The sequence below is a fragment of the Vigna umbellata genome, chromosome 1, assembly GCF_029865625.1.
Source record: "Vigna umbellata cultivar VRB3 chromosome 1, Vumbellata_1.0, whole genome shotgun sequence".
NCBI classification, from domain to species: Eukaryota; Viridiplantae; Streptophyta; class Magnoliopsida; order Fabales; family Fabaceae; genus Vigna; species Vigna umbellata.
The window spans coordinates 87,472,672-87,490,944 of NC_142165.1; the positions used below are offsets into that span (position 1 = coordinate 87,472,672).

The 18,273-nt window shown below is 29.2% G+C and overlaps 2 protein-coding genes and 1 long non-coding RNA gene across 6 annotated transcripts; 1 reads left to right on the forward strand and 2 right to left on the reverse strand.

Moving 5' to 3' along the window:
- Positions 1 to 943: 943 nt before the first annotated feature.
- LOC124842754 (S-adenosyl-methionine 4-1-methyl-2-pyrrolidinyl-3-oxobutanic acid methyltransferase-like) lies at positions 944 to 3,439 on the reverse strand. Its single transcript, XM_047319311.2, has 4 exons — positions 3,306 to 3,439; positions 1,927 to 2,331; positions 1,582 to 1,845; positions 944 to 1,502 (listed from the first exon to the last, which is right to left on the reverse strand). Exons 1-4 carry the CDS (start codon positions 3,378 to 3,380, stop codon positions 1,125 to 1,127), a joined length of 1,122 nt encoding a protein of 373 aa, XP_047175267.1. The 5' UTR covers positions 3,381 to 3,439; the 3' UTR covers positions 944 to 1,124.
- Positions 3,440 to 6,172: 2,733 nt separating this feature from the next.
- LOC124842749 (uncharacterized) lies at positions 6,173 to 9,459 on the forward strand. 4 transcript variants are annotated; one of them, XR_015783710.1, is made up of 5 exons: positions 6,176 to 6,627; positions 6,799 to 6,990; positions 7,807 to 7,880; positions 8,126 to 8,217; positions 9,142 to 9,459. It is a non-coding gene; the product is annotated as an uncharacterized LOC124842749 (long non-coding RNA). The 4 variants fall into 4 exon arrangements; XR_007029206.2 differs by having other exon boundaries at positions 6,177 to 6,588; XR_015783709.1 differs by having other exon boundaries at positions 6,173 to 6,990; positions 8,126 to 8,789.
- Positions 9,460 to 12,561: 3,102 nt separating this feature from the next.
- Positions 12,562 to 14,625, reverse strand: LOC124842745 (S-adenosyl-methionine 4-1-methyl-2-pyrrolidinyl-3-oxobutanic acid methyltransferase-like). Its single transcript, XM_088104608.1, has 4 exons — positions 14,467 to 14,625; positions 13,801 to 14,205; positions 13,439 to 13,693; positions 12,562 to 13,219 (listed from the first exon to the last, which is right to left on the reverse strand). Exons 1-4 carry the CDS (start codon positions 14,539 to 14,541, stop codon positions 12,842 to 12,844), a joined length of 1,113 nt encoding a protein of 370 aa, XP_087960734.1. The 5' UTR covers positions 14,542 to 14,625; the 3' UTR covers positions 12,562 to 12,841.
- Between the last annotated feature and the right edge of the window lie 3,648 nt (positions 14,626 to 18,273).

The following is an 18,273-nucleotide window of genomic DNA, read 5'->3' on the forward strand; positions in this document are numbered from 1 at the left end:
GGTCAATCCTTGTCGGGCCCAAAAAAATAAAAAAATATGTTTTGTTTATTTAGAATTCTATTTTAGGGGATAGTTAAACATTTTGAAAACCACATCATATTCGTGCATTTAGTTAAAGGTACTGCCTTAGGGCAGGCGTTGTGGGGTGCTAACACCTTCCCCACGCGTAACCGACTCCCGAACCCAGAATCTGGTTTTCGCGGGCTGTGCTTTATCGTTTTATGGTTTTCCCGTAGTTTCCCATAATAAACTATGGTGGCGACTCCAAATCTTTTTCCAAAAACACGTTTTTCTTTTTTGGATCGTCGTCCCGTCGCGATTCCGGTTGCGACATGTTGTCAAGCGGTGAGATCAATATTATTTGTTACAAACACCAAAATAAATTGTTTTAAAAGTAGAGTGTGTGAATATTATTTTTATAATAAAATATAGAGGAATATGTAATGTTTTAAAATGTGGATGCTATTTAACATAACTATTAATCATGTAAGATAATCCAAAAATAATGTTTAAAAGATAAATTTTCTTTTCAGAAAAAAATGGTTTAATCACTCATAAAGCCAACATTTAGAATGCTTGTCACGATTTAAAATGTTTATAAAACTGTATTACACTGACCACAGGATTCCCACAAGTGTCAAATATGAGAAACAGTTGGAGGATGTAGATAGACCACGCCTTTTTAAAACGGGAGACAAGTTATGGTCCATTTTTATCCCGTTGGGATGTCTGTGTGGTTTAGAGCACCGTAATGTCATTTCCAAGACCAACTCAAAAGTTTGTTGAGTTTAATCAAATTATTGTTTGGTTACATTGAACAATGAAAATGAAACAACGCAATTATTATATATAGAAGGAGTTATAAGATATTTTTACTGGTAAAATTGGTTCATAGAGTTATAAGATTATTTAGTAGTAAAATTGAAAGACATGGTGAAAGAAATTATAGATACTAACTCTCAAAAAGATGATTATATATCTAAACGAAAAAACCCAACACTACTATACTAATTATTTTTCTTCATCCCAACATTTGACTAGTTGACCGTGGAAGAAGGTAAGAGATGAACTCACGACAACTACAATATAATGCATTTGAGAAACCCTACATGCAAACTTCTTGCTTATGCTTTCCTAGTCATCAATATCGTAATGTTGCTGAACTCAGTTTTACACTTAGACATACGATCAGTCAGAATTTTCTGGAAACGGCTGAAAACCTCTTCAATGATATGTTCACCAAAGTGGCTAACCAGAATAGGTTCTGCCACAGACCTCATGCACTGTGCGAGGTTATATCCACTGTCTCGAAGTGATTCAGACCTTTCACATTCAAACTCAAGAGCGTTCCAATCTTCAAGAGGATTCCAATTCACCTGGCACACCTCTACACGATTGATCACAAACGACCCTTCTTTAAGAACTTCCAATTTCACTTCAGATGGTGATGGAGTGTACTGTGGGATGTTAAGACTATCCAATTCCTCTTCCTTTATTATTCCCTGCATATATTCATGTATATGTTGCGAAATCAGTATCCAAAGTGCGCTGAATATACAAAGCATACCATCAAGTCCTTACCTGCACACACATTTCACTAAGAGCCATAGCCATAAGCTCCCAAATAAGGTAGCCACCTTCCTTGCTTGCCGGATCCTCGGCATCGTTTCTTCTTCCTAAAATTGTGAGAACCATACGACCTTCTTCAACCAGTTCCTCTGCACGACACTTGAGAAAACTAGAGAAATCTCTTTGAAATTGGTGGTGGTAAGCTCTCGCAACATTTGGTGGGCTTGTTCTTCCTATATAAAGGTTCCCCCTGTTGTTGTCTATACCCTCAGGAACCTATCAATCATCAATAAATCACAGTTATTACTTCCATTCCATGTATATCATACTAGCCACAGCTACTAAATACACATGTACCTTAGATAGCCATTGAAGGCTGTAAGAGGAATGAACAAAATGAAGACTTTGATCTGGGAAAACCCTGCCATAGAAAGAACCCGGAACTCCGGAGAAGTAGCATGGACCAATCCCACCTTCCACTTCTGTTTGCAATTTCTCTTTAAAGCTGTCAAGGGAGTTAAAGATGCTGTTGAAGTCATTCCCAGGAAGATCGTTCAGAAACAGCCTGTACTGTGGAGATTTATGGTTCAGCTTCCGACAAAGCTTCTCCACGGCCTTGATGAGTTCAGACACCACAGAGAAAGTGTTTGGTCCAGAAGAGCAACCCAAATCTGCAATTGCCAAGCTTCTCGGGAGTGTGCTGCTATACAAACTAGTAATGGCTTCCTCTCTTATGGGCTTCGATAAATTAATCGCCTTTTTCTGTAAATCAATGGCAGTCATAACAATCACTACTTTCTCGTCGAACTTTTACTACAATACGTGGTTGAAACATATGCATGTATTTCAGTTAATTTTGAAAATAACTTACAATAATGTTCTGTTTCGTTTCATGAAATTATATCTCCTTTTGTTTTAACACTTCAAGTACAAATAACTACACCGGTTTTACTACAATACGTACTTCAATTAATTTTAGAAAAAAATACACAAATAATTTGGTTGATGAAATTTTATCTCCCATTTTTTAACACCTCAAGCACATACCTTTTAATTACTGAATTAATGTAATATTAAAAGGATGCTTTTGTAATTTTTTTTGCTGTAAAAAGAACTATTTGTGTAGTTTGTTTTAAAATCAGACAACGAATATATGAACTTTACGTTAGGTTTAAAACCTAGAGATACAATATTTTGGGACAAAATAAATTACATATTTTTACTCTTTCATCTTTATGTTTATATTTGTCTATCTCTTAATTTTTGCTTCGATTTGGTTTTCTTACATTAGATTAAAATTAATAAAATGGTAATTAAAATCCGTCACAACAATATCTATGGGTTCAAACATGTTTCTACAAGGGTAATTGACACATTGATTCTTTTAACAGCAACTATAACATTTATAATTTGCAAAAAAAAATAATTTAAAATCGTACTTCCTTTTTTTTCTTACATGGATGGGTGAATTGATTGAAGAATTGTGACTAAACACATTTAAATCAAAATGTCTTAAATTTTTTGACTTAAGTATAACCATTGACTGATATTAAAAATGAATTCTTAGTAAGAAATATGTATGAAAAAAAGTCCCCATAAAATTAAAAAAAAAAAGAAAAAAAATTGAACAATTTTATTAATATGATAAAATTGATTAATATATAAATAAAAATGATGTTATAAAAGAAGATTTTGATTTGGGTAGAATGAAGAGAGAAGCTTGTTAGTATATATACCTGAACAAAAGAGTTGTTTGCATAGCTTGTTTTTCCAGCACCACCGTTCATGCGCAGTACCTGTGCTACCTCCATTCTTCTATCTGATATTCTTCAATGCTTTTATTTTTTCTTCTCTTGTGTGATTCTAGTTCATACCACAGACACATATTTATAGACACATACTGATGATGAGCATGCTCTTTTTCACACGAAACTCGTGTTTCCAAAAGTTTGCAGGTGGGGTATGTCTGCCATCAGTTATGGCTTATCGTCACTGTGAGTCCTATATGGCACTTAATTCATAAAAGGAAGATATGACCCATGAAAAGAAAGTGATTGATATTATCTTTTAGAGACGCATCTATCTCATGGAACACAGTACATACTTTATACGTGAAAAGAAATAGTTAGATTTATTTATATAAAACTAGTAAAAACAGCATACCCCTTTCTTATGGTAATTAATCATTTTAATTTAAAAATTATTAAATTTAAATAATAAATTATTACTTAAAAAATGATAAAAATTTATGTAAACAAAGGATGAACACTAGTTACAATAATCTCTAATTTTTAATTTATACGAATAAATGTACAGTAACTACAAGTTACTCTTATAAAAGAAGTAAAAATTTAATATCACAAATTTTAAAGTGCAAAAAAAAAATTATACAAGGATTCGATTATCAAAATTAAACATATAAAAATAAAACTTGTATACTTAAGTTCTAATTAAAACCATTATATATTTGAACGAAATGAAACGTAAATTCTTTCTAAATTTTAGTATTAGTTAAAATTAATTTATAACTATTTTAACTTTTATCTTCATTTCCTATACTAGTGTTCACATATAATTTTGCATAAATATATCCTTAATATATGTATTTTTATGGTTTTACAAAAGTGAAAAAATATGAATTGTTACTTTATTTTAAATATGTTAAAAGATATATTTTAAATTTAATTCAATTTTAAAAAATTAATTAATAAAATAAAATTTATATTTATTTATATATTATAAGATGTAAAACTTTTTAACATCATATTAAACTTTAAATTTATATTTTAACAAGTAATCCGATAATATCGAGGAAACAGTATGTAAGACACTTGTTTGGAATTAGGGTTGATATTATATTTTAATCAGATTTATAGATGATTTTTCAATTAATATTTATGGTTTTTTAAGCAAAAGATCCAATTTGAAATTCTTTGGAGTCTTTTCCTTTGATTTTCCATCTGTGATGTGATGGAAGGACACACAATATTCTTCTTTAACACGAAAAAAATGAAAAAAATGGTTCATACCTTCTGAACAAGCGTGTTGGATTGAAGGTCATACCTTCCATCGATAAAAAAACAAAATGGTTGTTGTTTCATTCATTACTTTTTGCCAGTAAGAATCCACAGCTGACATTTAAATTTCAAAAATATGATTATTTTTTCTTTTCAAAATTACTTCGCATTATTGGAGGTACTTTAAAATGAATTTCACTTTAGCAATGAAAAAGAGAAGAAAAAAGCATCAAGCAAAGTAATGCAAAGAAATTAGAGATCTGAACCATGATTTCGTTGAGGAAATTCTTTTCAAATCAGCATGGTAATAAAAAATATTTTCTCGTAAATGACATTATTTAAATCATTTACTCAAACATCACTTTTCATGATTAGAATTCCATTTTTAAAAAGTTGAATTCTTGACTATATTTTCACATTGTATTGAAAATATAGGTTACAGTTTTATTTGAAAATCAAATTTTGAACTATTTTTTCAATTTTATGAAAAACTGAAATTATAAGAATTTTAGAAAATAAAAACATGATAATAAAAATAATTAATATTTTATTACATTCCTAATTTTTAAAATTATTTTATAATAATTTAAATAAATTGTTAAATTTAATTAATATTGAGATTTTTCAAAAAAGATATATTATTTGATAATAAAAATTAAAAATTAACATTGACTTAAATGAATGATTTAAATGTGTTTATTAATTTAATTATAGATATTATATACTAAAATAAATTTATTGCAATATCTTGTTATTAATAAGATATATACTTTTGTTAGATGTTATAAATATTTTAAAATTAAATATATACATACCAAAATGACGTTTTAAAAGTGATAATAATTTAAAATTAGTGAAAAATTCGATTATTTTAATATTAAATTTTTTTAATAAAATAATTTTGTTATGATTGAGTTTTACAATTTTAACGCACATAATGTCTTTAGAAACTATTTTTTAGATTTCTCTCACTTTTCATTAAAAGTTATCAACCTCTGCTCACTTGATTGAAGAACAGAGACAGTAAGATTGATCATGGTGGTGAGTTTTTCAATTTGAACCGATTAGTTTCTTTATTTTATGATAGAAATTATTTTAGATATTAATAATTTTTAGTTTATAAAATATATTTAAATTAGTTAATATATAACTAATTATTATTTTTTAAAATTAGTTTGTTATTTGATGATTTTTTTTAGTGTTTCTAAACTAATATGATGGAAGTCTATAGCATAGAATATGAAATAAAATTTCTTTGAATGAACATAGAAGTGGGTAAGCATGGAGATTTTGAAAGGAGAAAAGTGGGTGAAAACAAAAAGCATAATGCACATTTTCTTCATTTTTTTCACTGTTTTTTTAGTTATGGTTTGTTTCTTCTTCCATCAATCAACAATCTAGATTTCACTTTTAAGAAACTTTGTGTACTAAGTCAAGAATGTCTGTATATCACTACAAAAATAATGTATTTTAGAAGGGGTTTACTTCCGGCGGTTGTCATAACCTCTCAAAACTTCCGACGGTATGTGAAAACCGCCTGTAAAGTGAAAATATTTTTTCATTTTCCCGCTTTATATCGCGCTAATATTTTTTATCCCATTTGCTCGTCTTTAAAGAAACCTCTAACGCTTCGTCTTGTTCTCTTTCATGAAATGACCCTCAAACCAATAGAGAAGGTCGGCCATCGCACACTCCTCCAATAAGAATCGCTTGCGGCGAGCATGGTGTCCGGCGACGTCGTCGGTGCGACCAGCTTCACTCCTCTCTCCTTCTTCGCTCGTGAAAGAGAGAGTCAGGGCCTTTCTTCACGTCCATCCACGGCAGTTGTTGTCTTCATCATATCCAGCACCAACGCACCTCTTCAATATCGGCCACCGTATCTCCTTCATCCACGACTACACCTTCGCCAAATTGTTGAAGCCGCCGCCGCCGCTCAGATCTCGCTAATTCGAAACCACATCATCGACAAACAATAGTGGCTTTTGACCTAACCGGCATCGTTGTGAGCTCCCTCCCTTTCTTCCTTCGATTTTCCGATCTGGTGAGAGGGGTTTTGCTCCTCCTTCTTCATTCTTCCCAAATCTGGTTCCCCTAGAGGAAGATCTAATCAGGCTTTGTCTCATCTCCATTCGGTACCGGTCATCGTGCGAATGGGAAGACTGGTTCAAATTTTTATGATGAATTCTAACCCATTGATTTTTCTTTGTTTAAGGAAGATGACAAGGTAAAACTTGTGGAGGAGACAGGGTTGCAATGGAAGCAAATTAATAATTGGTTCATCAATCAAAGGAAACGCAACTAGCACAACAATTTGGGAAGGGCATACCTCTTAGCTATTACTGAAGTTTTAGAGTCTTTCCCTCTTACCTTTTCAATTGCAAAGGGCATACCTGTCCCATCCCAGGTAGGATCTTGGTTTTCACTACATTGGTCGTGCCTATTTGTTTGCAATAATAACTTCAACTGGCTTCAGGCTGTGAGTCCTCTAAGAGGCAGTGATAGTCTTTGATCTAGTACTTTAGTGTGATTTTCTCCTGGAGAAGTCCAAATGTATAAATACAGTTTTTTGATGCTTGATTATTGATTTCAATTTACATGTATTTATGATGCTTCAATGATTTTGTGGTTAAGAGATGCATATCTGTGGAAGTTTTTTCTAACTGTAACTGGTTAAGGATATTGCAAGAGAATATCGATTTGGTATATTATTTTACAGCGAGGGTAACTGTGGTCCATGAAAGGGTTAGTCTTTAAGTCTTGGTAATGTGATTTTTAGGAATGATGGTGACTTCTAGTTCAACCCATGTTGATTTGTCTTTCATTATAGTCCATGCATCTCCTATAAAACATTTGTGTAGTTGGTTTTATTCTTAACTGGTGATGTTCTAAATCTGCTTAAGGTATGAATATGCTTGATCTTAGTGATAACTTGTCCTTCCCATTTTAGGAACTGTATAATGTTTCACAAGAATTTTTTATTGATGCATTTTCAGTTAAAGCTGAAAAAATGAGACAGAGAGAATGGAAGATATGCATTTTTCTGCAAAAGATAAAATAAATATTTACTACTTTGTAGGCAATACTAAATAAATATTTGCTGTAGCTTCTTGCTTCTTGCCTTCCAGCCTTACTAAGTTATAATGATGAAATTGTCAAACAACTAACCATTATCTTTGTCTTCCCTTTATTCACTAAGTTCTTGGTAAAAATCATAATGCAGGCAGAAACTGAAAAGGTAAAAAAAGAAGAGAAGAAAGGGCACTTGAGAAAGCACGACGACATGAAGAAGAAATGGTAAGTTCATTCCATAATCTGTTATTAGAAAAATTATCGTTAATGGTGGAAGAAGGCTTTTGTGAAGCTCCTTCTGTGGCACCTATAGTATGTACTTTGATTCACAGAAGAAGGTTGTTTTCTTTTCTTTGTTTACAATTTTAAGTTTCTGATGCATATTTTAAGCTTATCATTTGGTATGATATTCATTATTTTTATGTTGCTTATTGTCTTACATTTATATATGTGTGTGTGTGTGTGCAAAGGGGCTTATGATGTGACACAGATTAATAGAGTAGCCTTTGCTGCCTCCCTGTGCATTCGGGCATCTGCAACTTGCAGACCTACCATGAGTGAGGTATCTCAAACACATTTGTTGCTTAACTTTCCTATCACTTTCACTTTCCTCAAATCTTATGTAAAGCTTCATTTTAATCCTAAAACTATATTCTCTTTTGTTTCTCATCAATGAAAATTTATCATAGGATGTTTGCATTCAAGTTTTACAACTTTCTATGAAGTTCAATGTAACTAGAAAAAAATACTGGAGGATTCAAGTTGAATGTTGGTTTCAACTTAAAAATAAATACACTATTTCCATTCTCAGTCTTGTTTTATAAATGCTACATGAAAAAGAGACTAAAAATTAATATTGTCTTATTTATGGAAGACTATAAACATATTTAATTAGTTTTTAACAAGAAAATAATCTCATTTACAATATCAGTGTATTCTTTTTAAACTTTTTTATTTATTTGGTTAGAGTTGGATTACCTTTGTCCTTTTGGCTCAGAGTGTTCAAGTCAAAGGAAAGATTTAGCCCTGATTCTCAAATTCAACGTTACTAATGTGACAATTACTGTGCCTGTGGCTGATAACATTTTAATATTGATTTCTTTTATTAGTCACTCTTATTTTGTTGTCTAACAGGTAATCACCATTATTTTTATTTCTTTTTTTTTTCTCTGTTGGAACTAATCAATAACTTGTTTTGTTCATCAAACTAGGATAATAATTGCCACTGGTGTAACCACCACGGCATTGTATAAGTAACACTATTTAATGTTTATAAAAAAAACTATATAACTATTATGCAATGCTTTATAGGTAGAACAGTATGTGTCTGTGACTGTTTTATGTACAAATAATGAGAAGTTCGAGCTTTTGGTGCAAGGTTATATTTTTCACTAGGCATTTGTTTTTTTGATTATGTACAATGTTTTAGGGTACTAAATTAGGGTACTAAATTTTGGAGTTTAATATTTGTTTATATTGTTTTAAGGTTACCTACAAGGATACCAGTGGGTCATCAAAGGAGAATCCAGTGGGTCATCAAAGGAGAAAAAGAGATAATCTCAAACGCAATAAAAGGACTCACTCAACAACTCTATAGGATTTTACACTTTAGACCATTTTAATGGAAATTTTTAAGCAATTATGTGAGGTTCTTATTGTATCATAGGTTTTAAAGAGGACTTTATTAGTTTATATATTAGTTTATTAGGTGTAATTAAGTATAAATATAAATCATTATTTGAACAATATGTTGTGTTAAAACATGTTTATAATTTATTTTATAATATAAAATTTTAATTTCAAATTTTTTGATTATAAATACAAAAAAAAAGAGTTTTTATCAAAATTATAAATACAAAAAAAAATCTGAATTGCATATTCCGGGCGGTTTCAGGAAAACCTCGGGTAATACCGGCGGTTTTGGAAAACTCCCAATAATACCGGCGGTTTTCACAAAACCCCACTAATACCGGCGGTTTTCACAAAACCCCTGCTAATAACGGCGGTTTTCACAAAACTCTTGCTAATATTTGGGGGTTTTCACAAACCCCCGCTAATACCGGCGGTTTTTAAAAAAACCGCCGGAAATTACTTACCGACGCAGTTTTTCTCAACGGTTTTTCTAACCGTGGGTAACGTATTTTTTGGAGGTTAAAATCGCCGGAGACGAAAAAAATAACCCCCGGTAAAATTGTAAATTTTTGTAGTGTATTAAGCCAATAATGATGTCAAGACTCGTCACCCTCTCGCCATCATGTTATGAGTAAAAAATAAATATATCATCAAATCACAAATCCCTTTAATAGATATGAAAAACTAACATACCTAAAAAAAGTGAGAATTCATCGAACTTCAAACACATTATCTCGGTTTTGAGTTTTGTTATTTAGAGTTTACTTGTAATCCAAAATCTTTACCTCTAATATTGATTTTAGTTGGTGTTATCCTTTTCTTATGTAAAAACCTTTGTTTCTCAACCTTTTCTTATATCCATTTTTATCTCTCAAATTTCATATATAATAAACAAAAATTGTTACTGTCATTTCAATTAGCATCTCCTTTTACATAAATAAAGCAGATAAAACTTTATAGTAAGACTAAAATAACCTTAAATACCTTATATAAATAAAGTATATTTAATTATTTATTTCTAAGGTAATTAATTTATAAAGTAAAAAACAATATTTTAACTTTTTGTAAGTAATATATTTAACTATTTTAGTAAAGTTTATTACATTTTTGTTTCAAATGTAAAAAGTTAGGAGTTACTAGTATCCTTGTTAAGTTTTTTTTTTTTTTTGTCAAATATAGTTTATTAAGATGTTTTCAAAACTTATATGAGGTTAATTATCAATCTGTAATAATTACTTAATATTATGTTTTATAACTGTTAAATGATATATATTAATCTTGAATTAATGAACAAACGTTCACATTTTAAAATATAGTGTAAATTACAGTAATTATATTGAAGATTTCATGAAATTATACAAATATCTCACTTACAATAACACCCCTTATTAATGCATAATGTTATTCAAACAATGTAAATACAATATTAATGTAATATTTTATAAGAAAAATAAGAGAGGTAAATATAGGATAGATAAAGCACAATGACATTTGTACAATTTCATGCCACCGTTATTTATCTGATTTAGTCAATAATATATATATATATATATATATATATATATATATATATATATATATATATATATATATAACTAAATATGAGACAATTAATTATTCAAATTGGTAATTCTTGAGCTAAAATAGGATTACATCATGATCTTATAAAGTATATTAAATAATAAATAGCTCAAGAATAGTTCAATTGATCAATTAATACTTATAAAGAAATTTTAAATATTTGGTGCAATGTCGAGCGTCCTTGTAGTACTATTGGCGTCAATCAAACAATATTTCATTGACTTGTTGGCGTTGGATGACACTTATGGATCACAGGTGCTCTCAAGTCAACGAGTCCTAGGAGATTTTAGCGCTTGGCAAAACTTACTCAACATCAAATGTCATATTTTTTTTAAGTCATCTCGAGAATATTTGGATTCTTATTTCATTAATGTTGGATTATGATGAAATTTTGACAACTAGTCCTAGACGCATGATTTTTCACTTTGACCATTGAAATATTTGATTAGAGGTCTATGGTTAGAGTAATGTTTTTAAAAATTTTGATATAAATAAAAATATTGTATGTGAATATTATGTTAATACAACAAAAAGTAAGTTATGAATTATTAACATTAAAAAATAATTAAATAATATGTGATTGATGATATATGATAAGTTGGGATTGAAGTAAGATAATGTATTATATGTGTGATGATTTAAGATTTTATAGGAAAAAGAAGAAGTATGGAATGTGTGAATGTTGTAGAAGCTTTGATTTAGTTGTACTTTAGTTTGGTTTGATATGTGGGATGTGAAATAAGAGGGCAATGATTCTTAGGATAAGAATGTTACTATATTTATAATTAATATGATTTAAATTTACACTAACTTATCATATTTTTGTGCTTGTTGTGATTTATCTGTTTGTAATGATAGTATACTATAGGTAAATAGACAATAATGCAGGTATGAAAGTTGATAAACAATGAGACTGGTGGTAGTTGATTAGAGTATAGTCATATTGTATTGTTTATATTGTATATAAATTTTATATATTGTAAGAAATTTATTTAACATATTAAGGAGCACTATAAATAGATATTTAAGTTGTAATATTTTGATTAATAGTGTAAATATGTCAAATATGAATGTTACATTTAAAAATGTTATTAAAATAGAAAATCAATCTATTTCACTTTTCTTCTTTCAAAGAAGTGAGTGAATAAAATTATCAAGAGGAAATAAGATATATTTTGCACAATAAAAGTTAATAGTTATGACTGCGGAGCTTTTGGTTGAATTATATGAAATGTTTAAATTAATACAACTCATAAAAAATAACTATACCATTTATATAATGTCCAAAATATAATAAATATTGTTTATATTAGGAAATCTTGGAGACACTCTGATGACTCAAAGCTCCAAAAATTTCCAAACCTTATCCTAATTCTTCGCCAAGTTTACAGAGGATTTAAATTAGTCAACGAAAGTTTTGCACATAAAATTGCAAAGGAAGCCTAATTATAATTGCAAGATTTGGCAGCTTCATCCCAAGGTATCAGATCAACAAGATTGTCATTACCAGTGATCCTTTTCAAATTTACTTTTTCTTTGTGAGTAACTTTCCATTATTCTAACTTTTATTATTCCGTTAGAATATCTTTTATTTGTTCCATTAATTTATAATATTTTGGTAACAGATAAAAAATAAAGCACTAAATTCAATACAACTCAGACTTTCCATTGAGTTTAATCAATGTTTGGCGAGTGAATAAACAGCATTGAAGCATCTATCATTGACTACTAATCATATCATAATCTTACAAGAATAATTTTTATCACAGAACTACAAATATTTAAAAAAAAAAAAAAGTTGCTAATAAACACCACACAATTCTAACTTTATTCTATTCCAGCTTAACATTTTTGCTACTCATAATTGCCAGAAAAGAAAGGAGCAAACCATACATACACACACACACACACATATATATATATATATATATATATATATATATATATATATAGATGCAATGCAAACTTCTTGCTTAATCTTTTCGACTCAATAACACAGTGACATTGAAGAACTGAGTTTTTTCCTTGGACATTCGATCAGCCAAGATTTGCTGGTAGCGGCTGAAAACCTCTTCAATGATGTCTTCACCAAAGTGACTTACCAGCATAGGTTCTGCCACAGCCCTCATGCACTGTGCCACGTTGTATCCACCATCACCGATTGATTCAGACCTTTCAGATTCAAAATCAAGAGCGGTCCATTCATCAAAAGCGTTCCAGTTCACTTCAGAGACTTCCACACGATTGATGGCGAACGATCCTTCTTTAAGAACTTCCAATTTCACTTCAGAAGCTGATGGAGTGTATTGTGGGATGTTAAAACTATCTACTTGCTCTTCCTTTATGATTCCCTGCAGCAAAACAGTGAAAAGATTTACACTCATGCATCTTCCAAGATTTATACATATGTTTCGACAGACAACTTGGGAAATTAATGTTAAACACTGCAAAGGAAAGAGGATAATACTAAAGAAAAAAAGCCCTTCTATAGTTTATGTTAAAACTCAGATTTTCATGCATGGTTAAGTCATCTTTTCACCTCCTCAGAAACTGGATCCGTGAATAATTACCTGCGAAACCATATCATTAAGAGCATTAGCCATAAGCTCCCAAATGTAGCAACCATCCTTGCTACATGGATCCTCGTTTCTTCTCCCCAAAAATGTCAGAACCATACGACCTCCTTGAACTAGTTCCTCTGCTCGACACTTGAGAAAAACACTGAAATCTCTTTGAAATTGGTCATAGTAAGCTCTCACAACATTTGATGGGCTTGTTCTGCCTAAATAAATGTTGCCCTTGTTGTTGTCCACACCCTCAGGAACCTAATACAATCACCGATACATAATTATTATTATTTATAGTTCATGTATTACATTAGTAGCTCCCACAAAATACAAATATCAAATGCTCCATTTGCATGCGCATGTACCTTAGATAGCCATTGAAGACTGTAAGAGGAATGGACAAAATGTAAGCTTTGATTCGGGAAAGCCCTGCCATAGAAAGATCCTGGAACCCCAGAGAAGTAGCATGGACCAATCCCACCTGCCACTTCTGTTTGCAATTTCATTTTAAAGCTGTCAAGGGACTTAAAGATGTTGTTGAAGTCATTCCCAGGCAGATCATTCAGAAACACCCTGTACTCTGGAGATTTATGTTTCAGCTTCCGAGAAAGCTTCTCCACAGTTTTGATGAGTTCAGACGCAACAAATAGAGTGTTTGGTCCAGAAGAGCAACCCAAATCTGCAATTGCCAAACTTCTCGGGAGTGTACTGCAATAGAGGCTAGTTATGGCTTCCTCTCTTACTGGCTTTGTCAAAGAAATCACCTTTTGCTGCATAACAACCAATCATTGTACCATGAAATTCATTATATATAACATTTTTCTTGAAATGAAATTCATATTTATCACTTTGTTTTTAATGGGTAAATGAACACACCAAGCCTGAGCACAAGCTGAAAGTGTTACGGTCTTTGTCAGAGAAGATATTTACATAGTTGTTGGTTATATAAAAGACAGTATGTAATAAGCTATTTATGGGTCTCTGAATTTGGTTATCTGAAGTGCGAATTCAAACTGTTACTTTGTGAATACCTGAACAAGAGAGTTGTTTGCATAGCTTGAGTCTCCAACACCCCCGTTCATGTGCAGAACCTGTGCTACTTCCATTGTTTTCTTTTTTATCTCTACTTTGCTCGTTTTGGGATATTCTCCTTATGTTTCTATGCTTCTCATCAAGCTCATACCACACCTATATATAGATGTGGGAACACTTCTTTTTAACAAGAAAATTTTGTTTTCTTCTCAAAATTTTACACAAAATATATAACATTAATGGTCGCCATCCATTTTCTGTATAAGTAACATATGAAGTGAATGATATGTGAGTGTGGGTCCTTGATGACCAACGACCTCTGGTTGTCAGATTATCGTCCAACTCTCCAAAACCACTAAAGATATAACCAAATTTGCAACGAGCTTTAGGTTTTTGTTTGGATGTTGGGGAATGAAAAAAAAAATTAATTTAGTGAAAAGTAATGTTTTTCAAATGGAGTAAATTAGAGTGAAAAAAGAAAAAGAAATGAATGGAAAGTGTAACAAAATGAGTTTTGGTAAGAGAATGTAAAAGAAATTTTATTACTTACATAATTGATTTTGTGGATAGTGGATATACCGAACTAACAAATAATAATATTTTCTATTAGTTTTTATAAAATTCACAAGAGATTGATTTCTTGCTAATTTTCTTGAAAATGTTGAAAGTTGTATGAAACATTTAAGGACGTATCCGAAGACTGACTATGTGCAATGGATATGTTGTGAGGACAAAGAAAGAAAAAGTAGGAAGGAATTAGTGAAGATAGCTTTCTTACATATTAATTTTGTAATGTATTTCCTACTAGAAAAAAAGGTATGCTAAGAAGGTAGTCATGCGCTTCTTCCAGCTTTAATTTCCTTTTTCTTATTTTCATTCATTGCGTTTTCTCCCCTATTATTATGACCAATTTTGTCATTTAAGGTTGATATTTCCAAGGTCGTGTTTCCTTCCCAATATACTCTTGCATATATGTAATAGAAACACATATATATAATAGAAAGAAGTATATTATCTTTATTTCTGTTTATTTATTTACCACAAATAGCAAAGACGAATTTGAAAAAAAAAAAACTATTCATGTACTCACAAATACTCAGAAATTATCTGAAAGTCAGCTATAAAAATATCATTCACATCTTTTCCTTTTGTTTTCTATCACAATTTTTAAATTTTACTAATATTTAAAATAGTTTCTATTATTAATAAAATATTAAAATTAATTTAGGAATTAGAGTTTATTTTTTTTAACATTAGTTATCAATATATTTTATCATAGTGATTATAATCTTTTTGCACAATATAAAAGAAAGGATAAACTAATATGCAAAAAGATTATATTTTAATTTAAAAAATAAATAAAAACCTTCCATTAAAGAGAAAAAAATAGTAAAATCGTTCCAAATTAAATAAGATATTTTTTCATTTCATTTTAATTCTATTTCTTCATTCAAATAGAAACAAATTAAATAAAATATAGTTTTTTATGTTAGATTTAAATGTATTTTAAATAAATAAATTGAACGAAAACGGAGTGTGAATAGAAATGTAAAGTTTGTGATTGTTTGAAGAAAATGTTGGTATTAATATAAGGTTGCTCTGTGTCCATTGTTCTAGACAAAAATAACCTTTTGGGGAATCTAAGAATTGTTTGAACCATGGAAAGACAATTATATCCATCCACACAAATTTATATTCCTTCTGTAGAATATTTGTGAATTATTTTGGTATTCATAGATTTATTTTTTAAAATTTTAAACCAGATTACTTAAAATAATATTTAAAAATATAAATTTAAATAAAACACTTATATAAAAGTATAATTTAAATAAAATTGTATTATAAAATATTGGTACAAATACAATTCATTTTTCTAAAAAGTAATTTTAAAAAGGTCATAGAAACTATTATAAATTTAAATAAAAGTAATCTATTTATAATCATTTCAATTACATAAGTTTAAATAAAATATAAATCTATAAATTAAATTTGAAGTCATTATTTAATAGTTTATCAGTAGTAATTTCAGTTTGATAGCTTAATTCTAAAAAAAATCATAACATTATATATTCACGCATTATCTACTTATGAATTTAACACGTTTTACATGTTTCTTAACTAACCAATACTCGTTGAATGTTTATAAATCTTAATTCTCAATTATTGTGAAAGTTTCAAACCAAAATAGTAATGTTTGACTAAGTGATTACAAGATTTGGATACAGAAGTAGAGATTTGCGATTGAGTTGGATAGGATGAAATTTATCTAATATAAATAAATATTTTACAATTTTATAGATTCACACCTAAAGAATTGAATTGGATTTTAAATTTAAATTCATTTTTTCTAAAAGAAAGTAATTTACATCTTTATAAATCAGTTTAATATTAATTTTAAAATTAACATTTTTTTAAAATTTGGTTTGAAATATATACTGATTTAAAATAAATATATTTTATAATTAAATGTAAAATCATTACAATATTTCATATTTCATAAAATTGTCTGATTAATAATAATCTTGACAGAAAATCAGTGATACATATTCTCTATAAAATTAGGTATAATATTTGGTATACATCTTTAGTCCAATGGTACAATACCTAAGATGTGAAAACATATATAGATACCAAGTACTATATATTAATGCAAAATATATATAACAAAATTAGAGATATATTTATTCTTTTTTTTTGTGTTTTCGTATATTTGATATATAATATCCCCAAAATTTATTTAAATTATTTTAAATTTAAAATTGATTTTGAGAAAAAAACTATTTTGAATCTGATTTATAAATATCAAAATTATGTTTTTTAGAAAATAAATATCAATCCAATTATGTATATTTATAAAATCCAAACTGATTTTTTTTTTGAAAATATAAGTATAAATTTAGTCTAATTTACTGATAATAAATTAGGCTATTTTATTTTATTTAATAGACATTTTTAATGTCTACAAGTAGGTTAAAGTTTCTTGATTATTCTGCCAACATTAAAACGGAAGCATTCATTTAGAGTTCGGAAGTGTTTAGTTAGAATTCGGTGCCAGAAACATATTAATTTTTAGTTTTCAAATTAAAAAATAATAATAAACAAAAGAACATACTCCTTCTTTTAGTGTTGTATTATGGAGTTATTTATGTTAGAATGATTGATATAAAATGTAAAGTTGTAGATTAGTTTAGTTATTTTAAAAAAGTCATAAAAAGTGTAATTGTGTACGAGGAAGTCCACAATTTGTGTTTGTTACATTGGCAATAATATAGATATTTTCCACAAAAAGTTAAATATATGTTTGTTGAAAACCAAGGCACAATATTTGAAAAGAAAAATATTAAACATCGTAATCTTCAAACTTGGATAAGATAACATGTTTGCGTGATTTCATAGAATCACCTCCACACATTTTAACTAGTACACCTCTATCCACTACAGCCCATGTGCGTGCAGAAAACAATTCTCTTACCTTTGATTCACTTAGTCATAAACAGTTAAAAGAATAAAAGAAAAATAAACATATTTCAATTAGATTTATAAAAGAATGAAATTAAAATAATTTCATTTTGCTGTTAATAAGCATCATTGTTATAAAATTATTTTTCATTATTTATTATTATAATAAAAGAGCAATAATACAATAAAACACTGATAACCGAAGAAGGACGCCTGTAACATTCCAAAATGTTTTCTTTCTTTATCAAAATATTTTATTAGGTATGCATTTGTTTCATTTATATGTTTATTTCTTATGCTCTTTATCCCAGTTTCTCACGTATCATACAGCTTTTTCTATTTCTTTA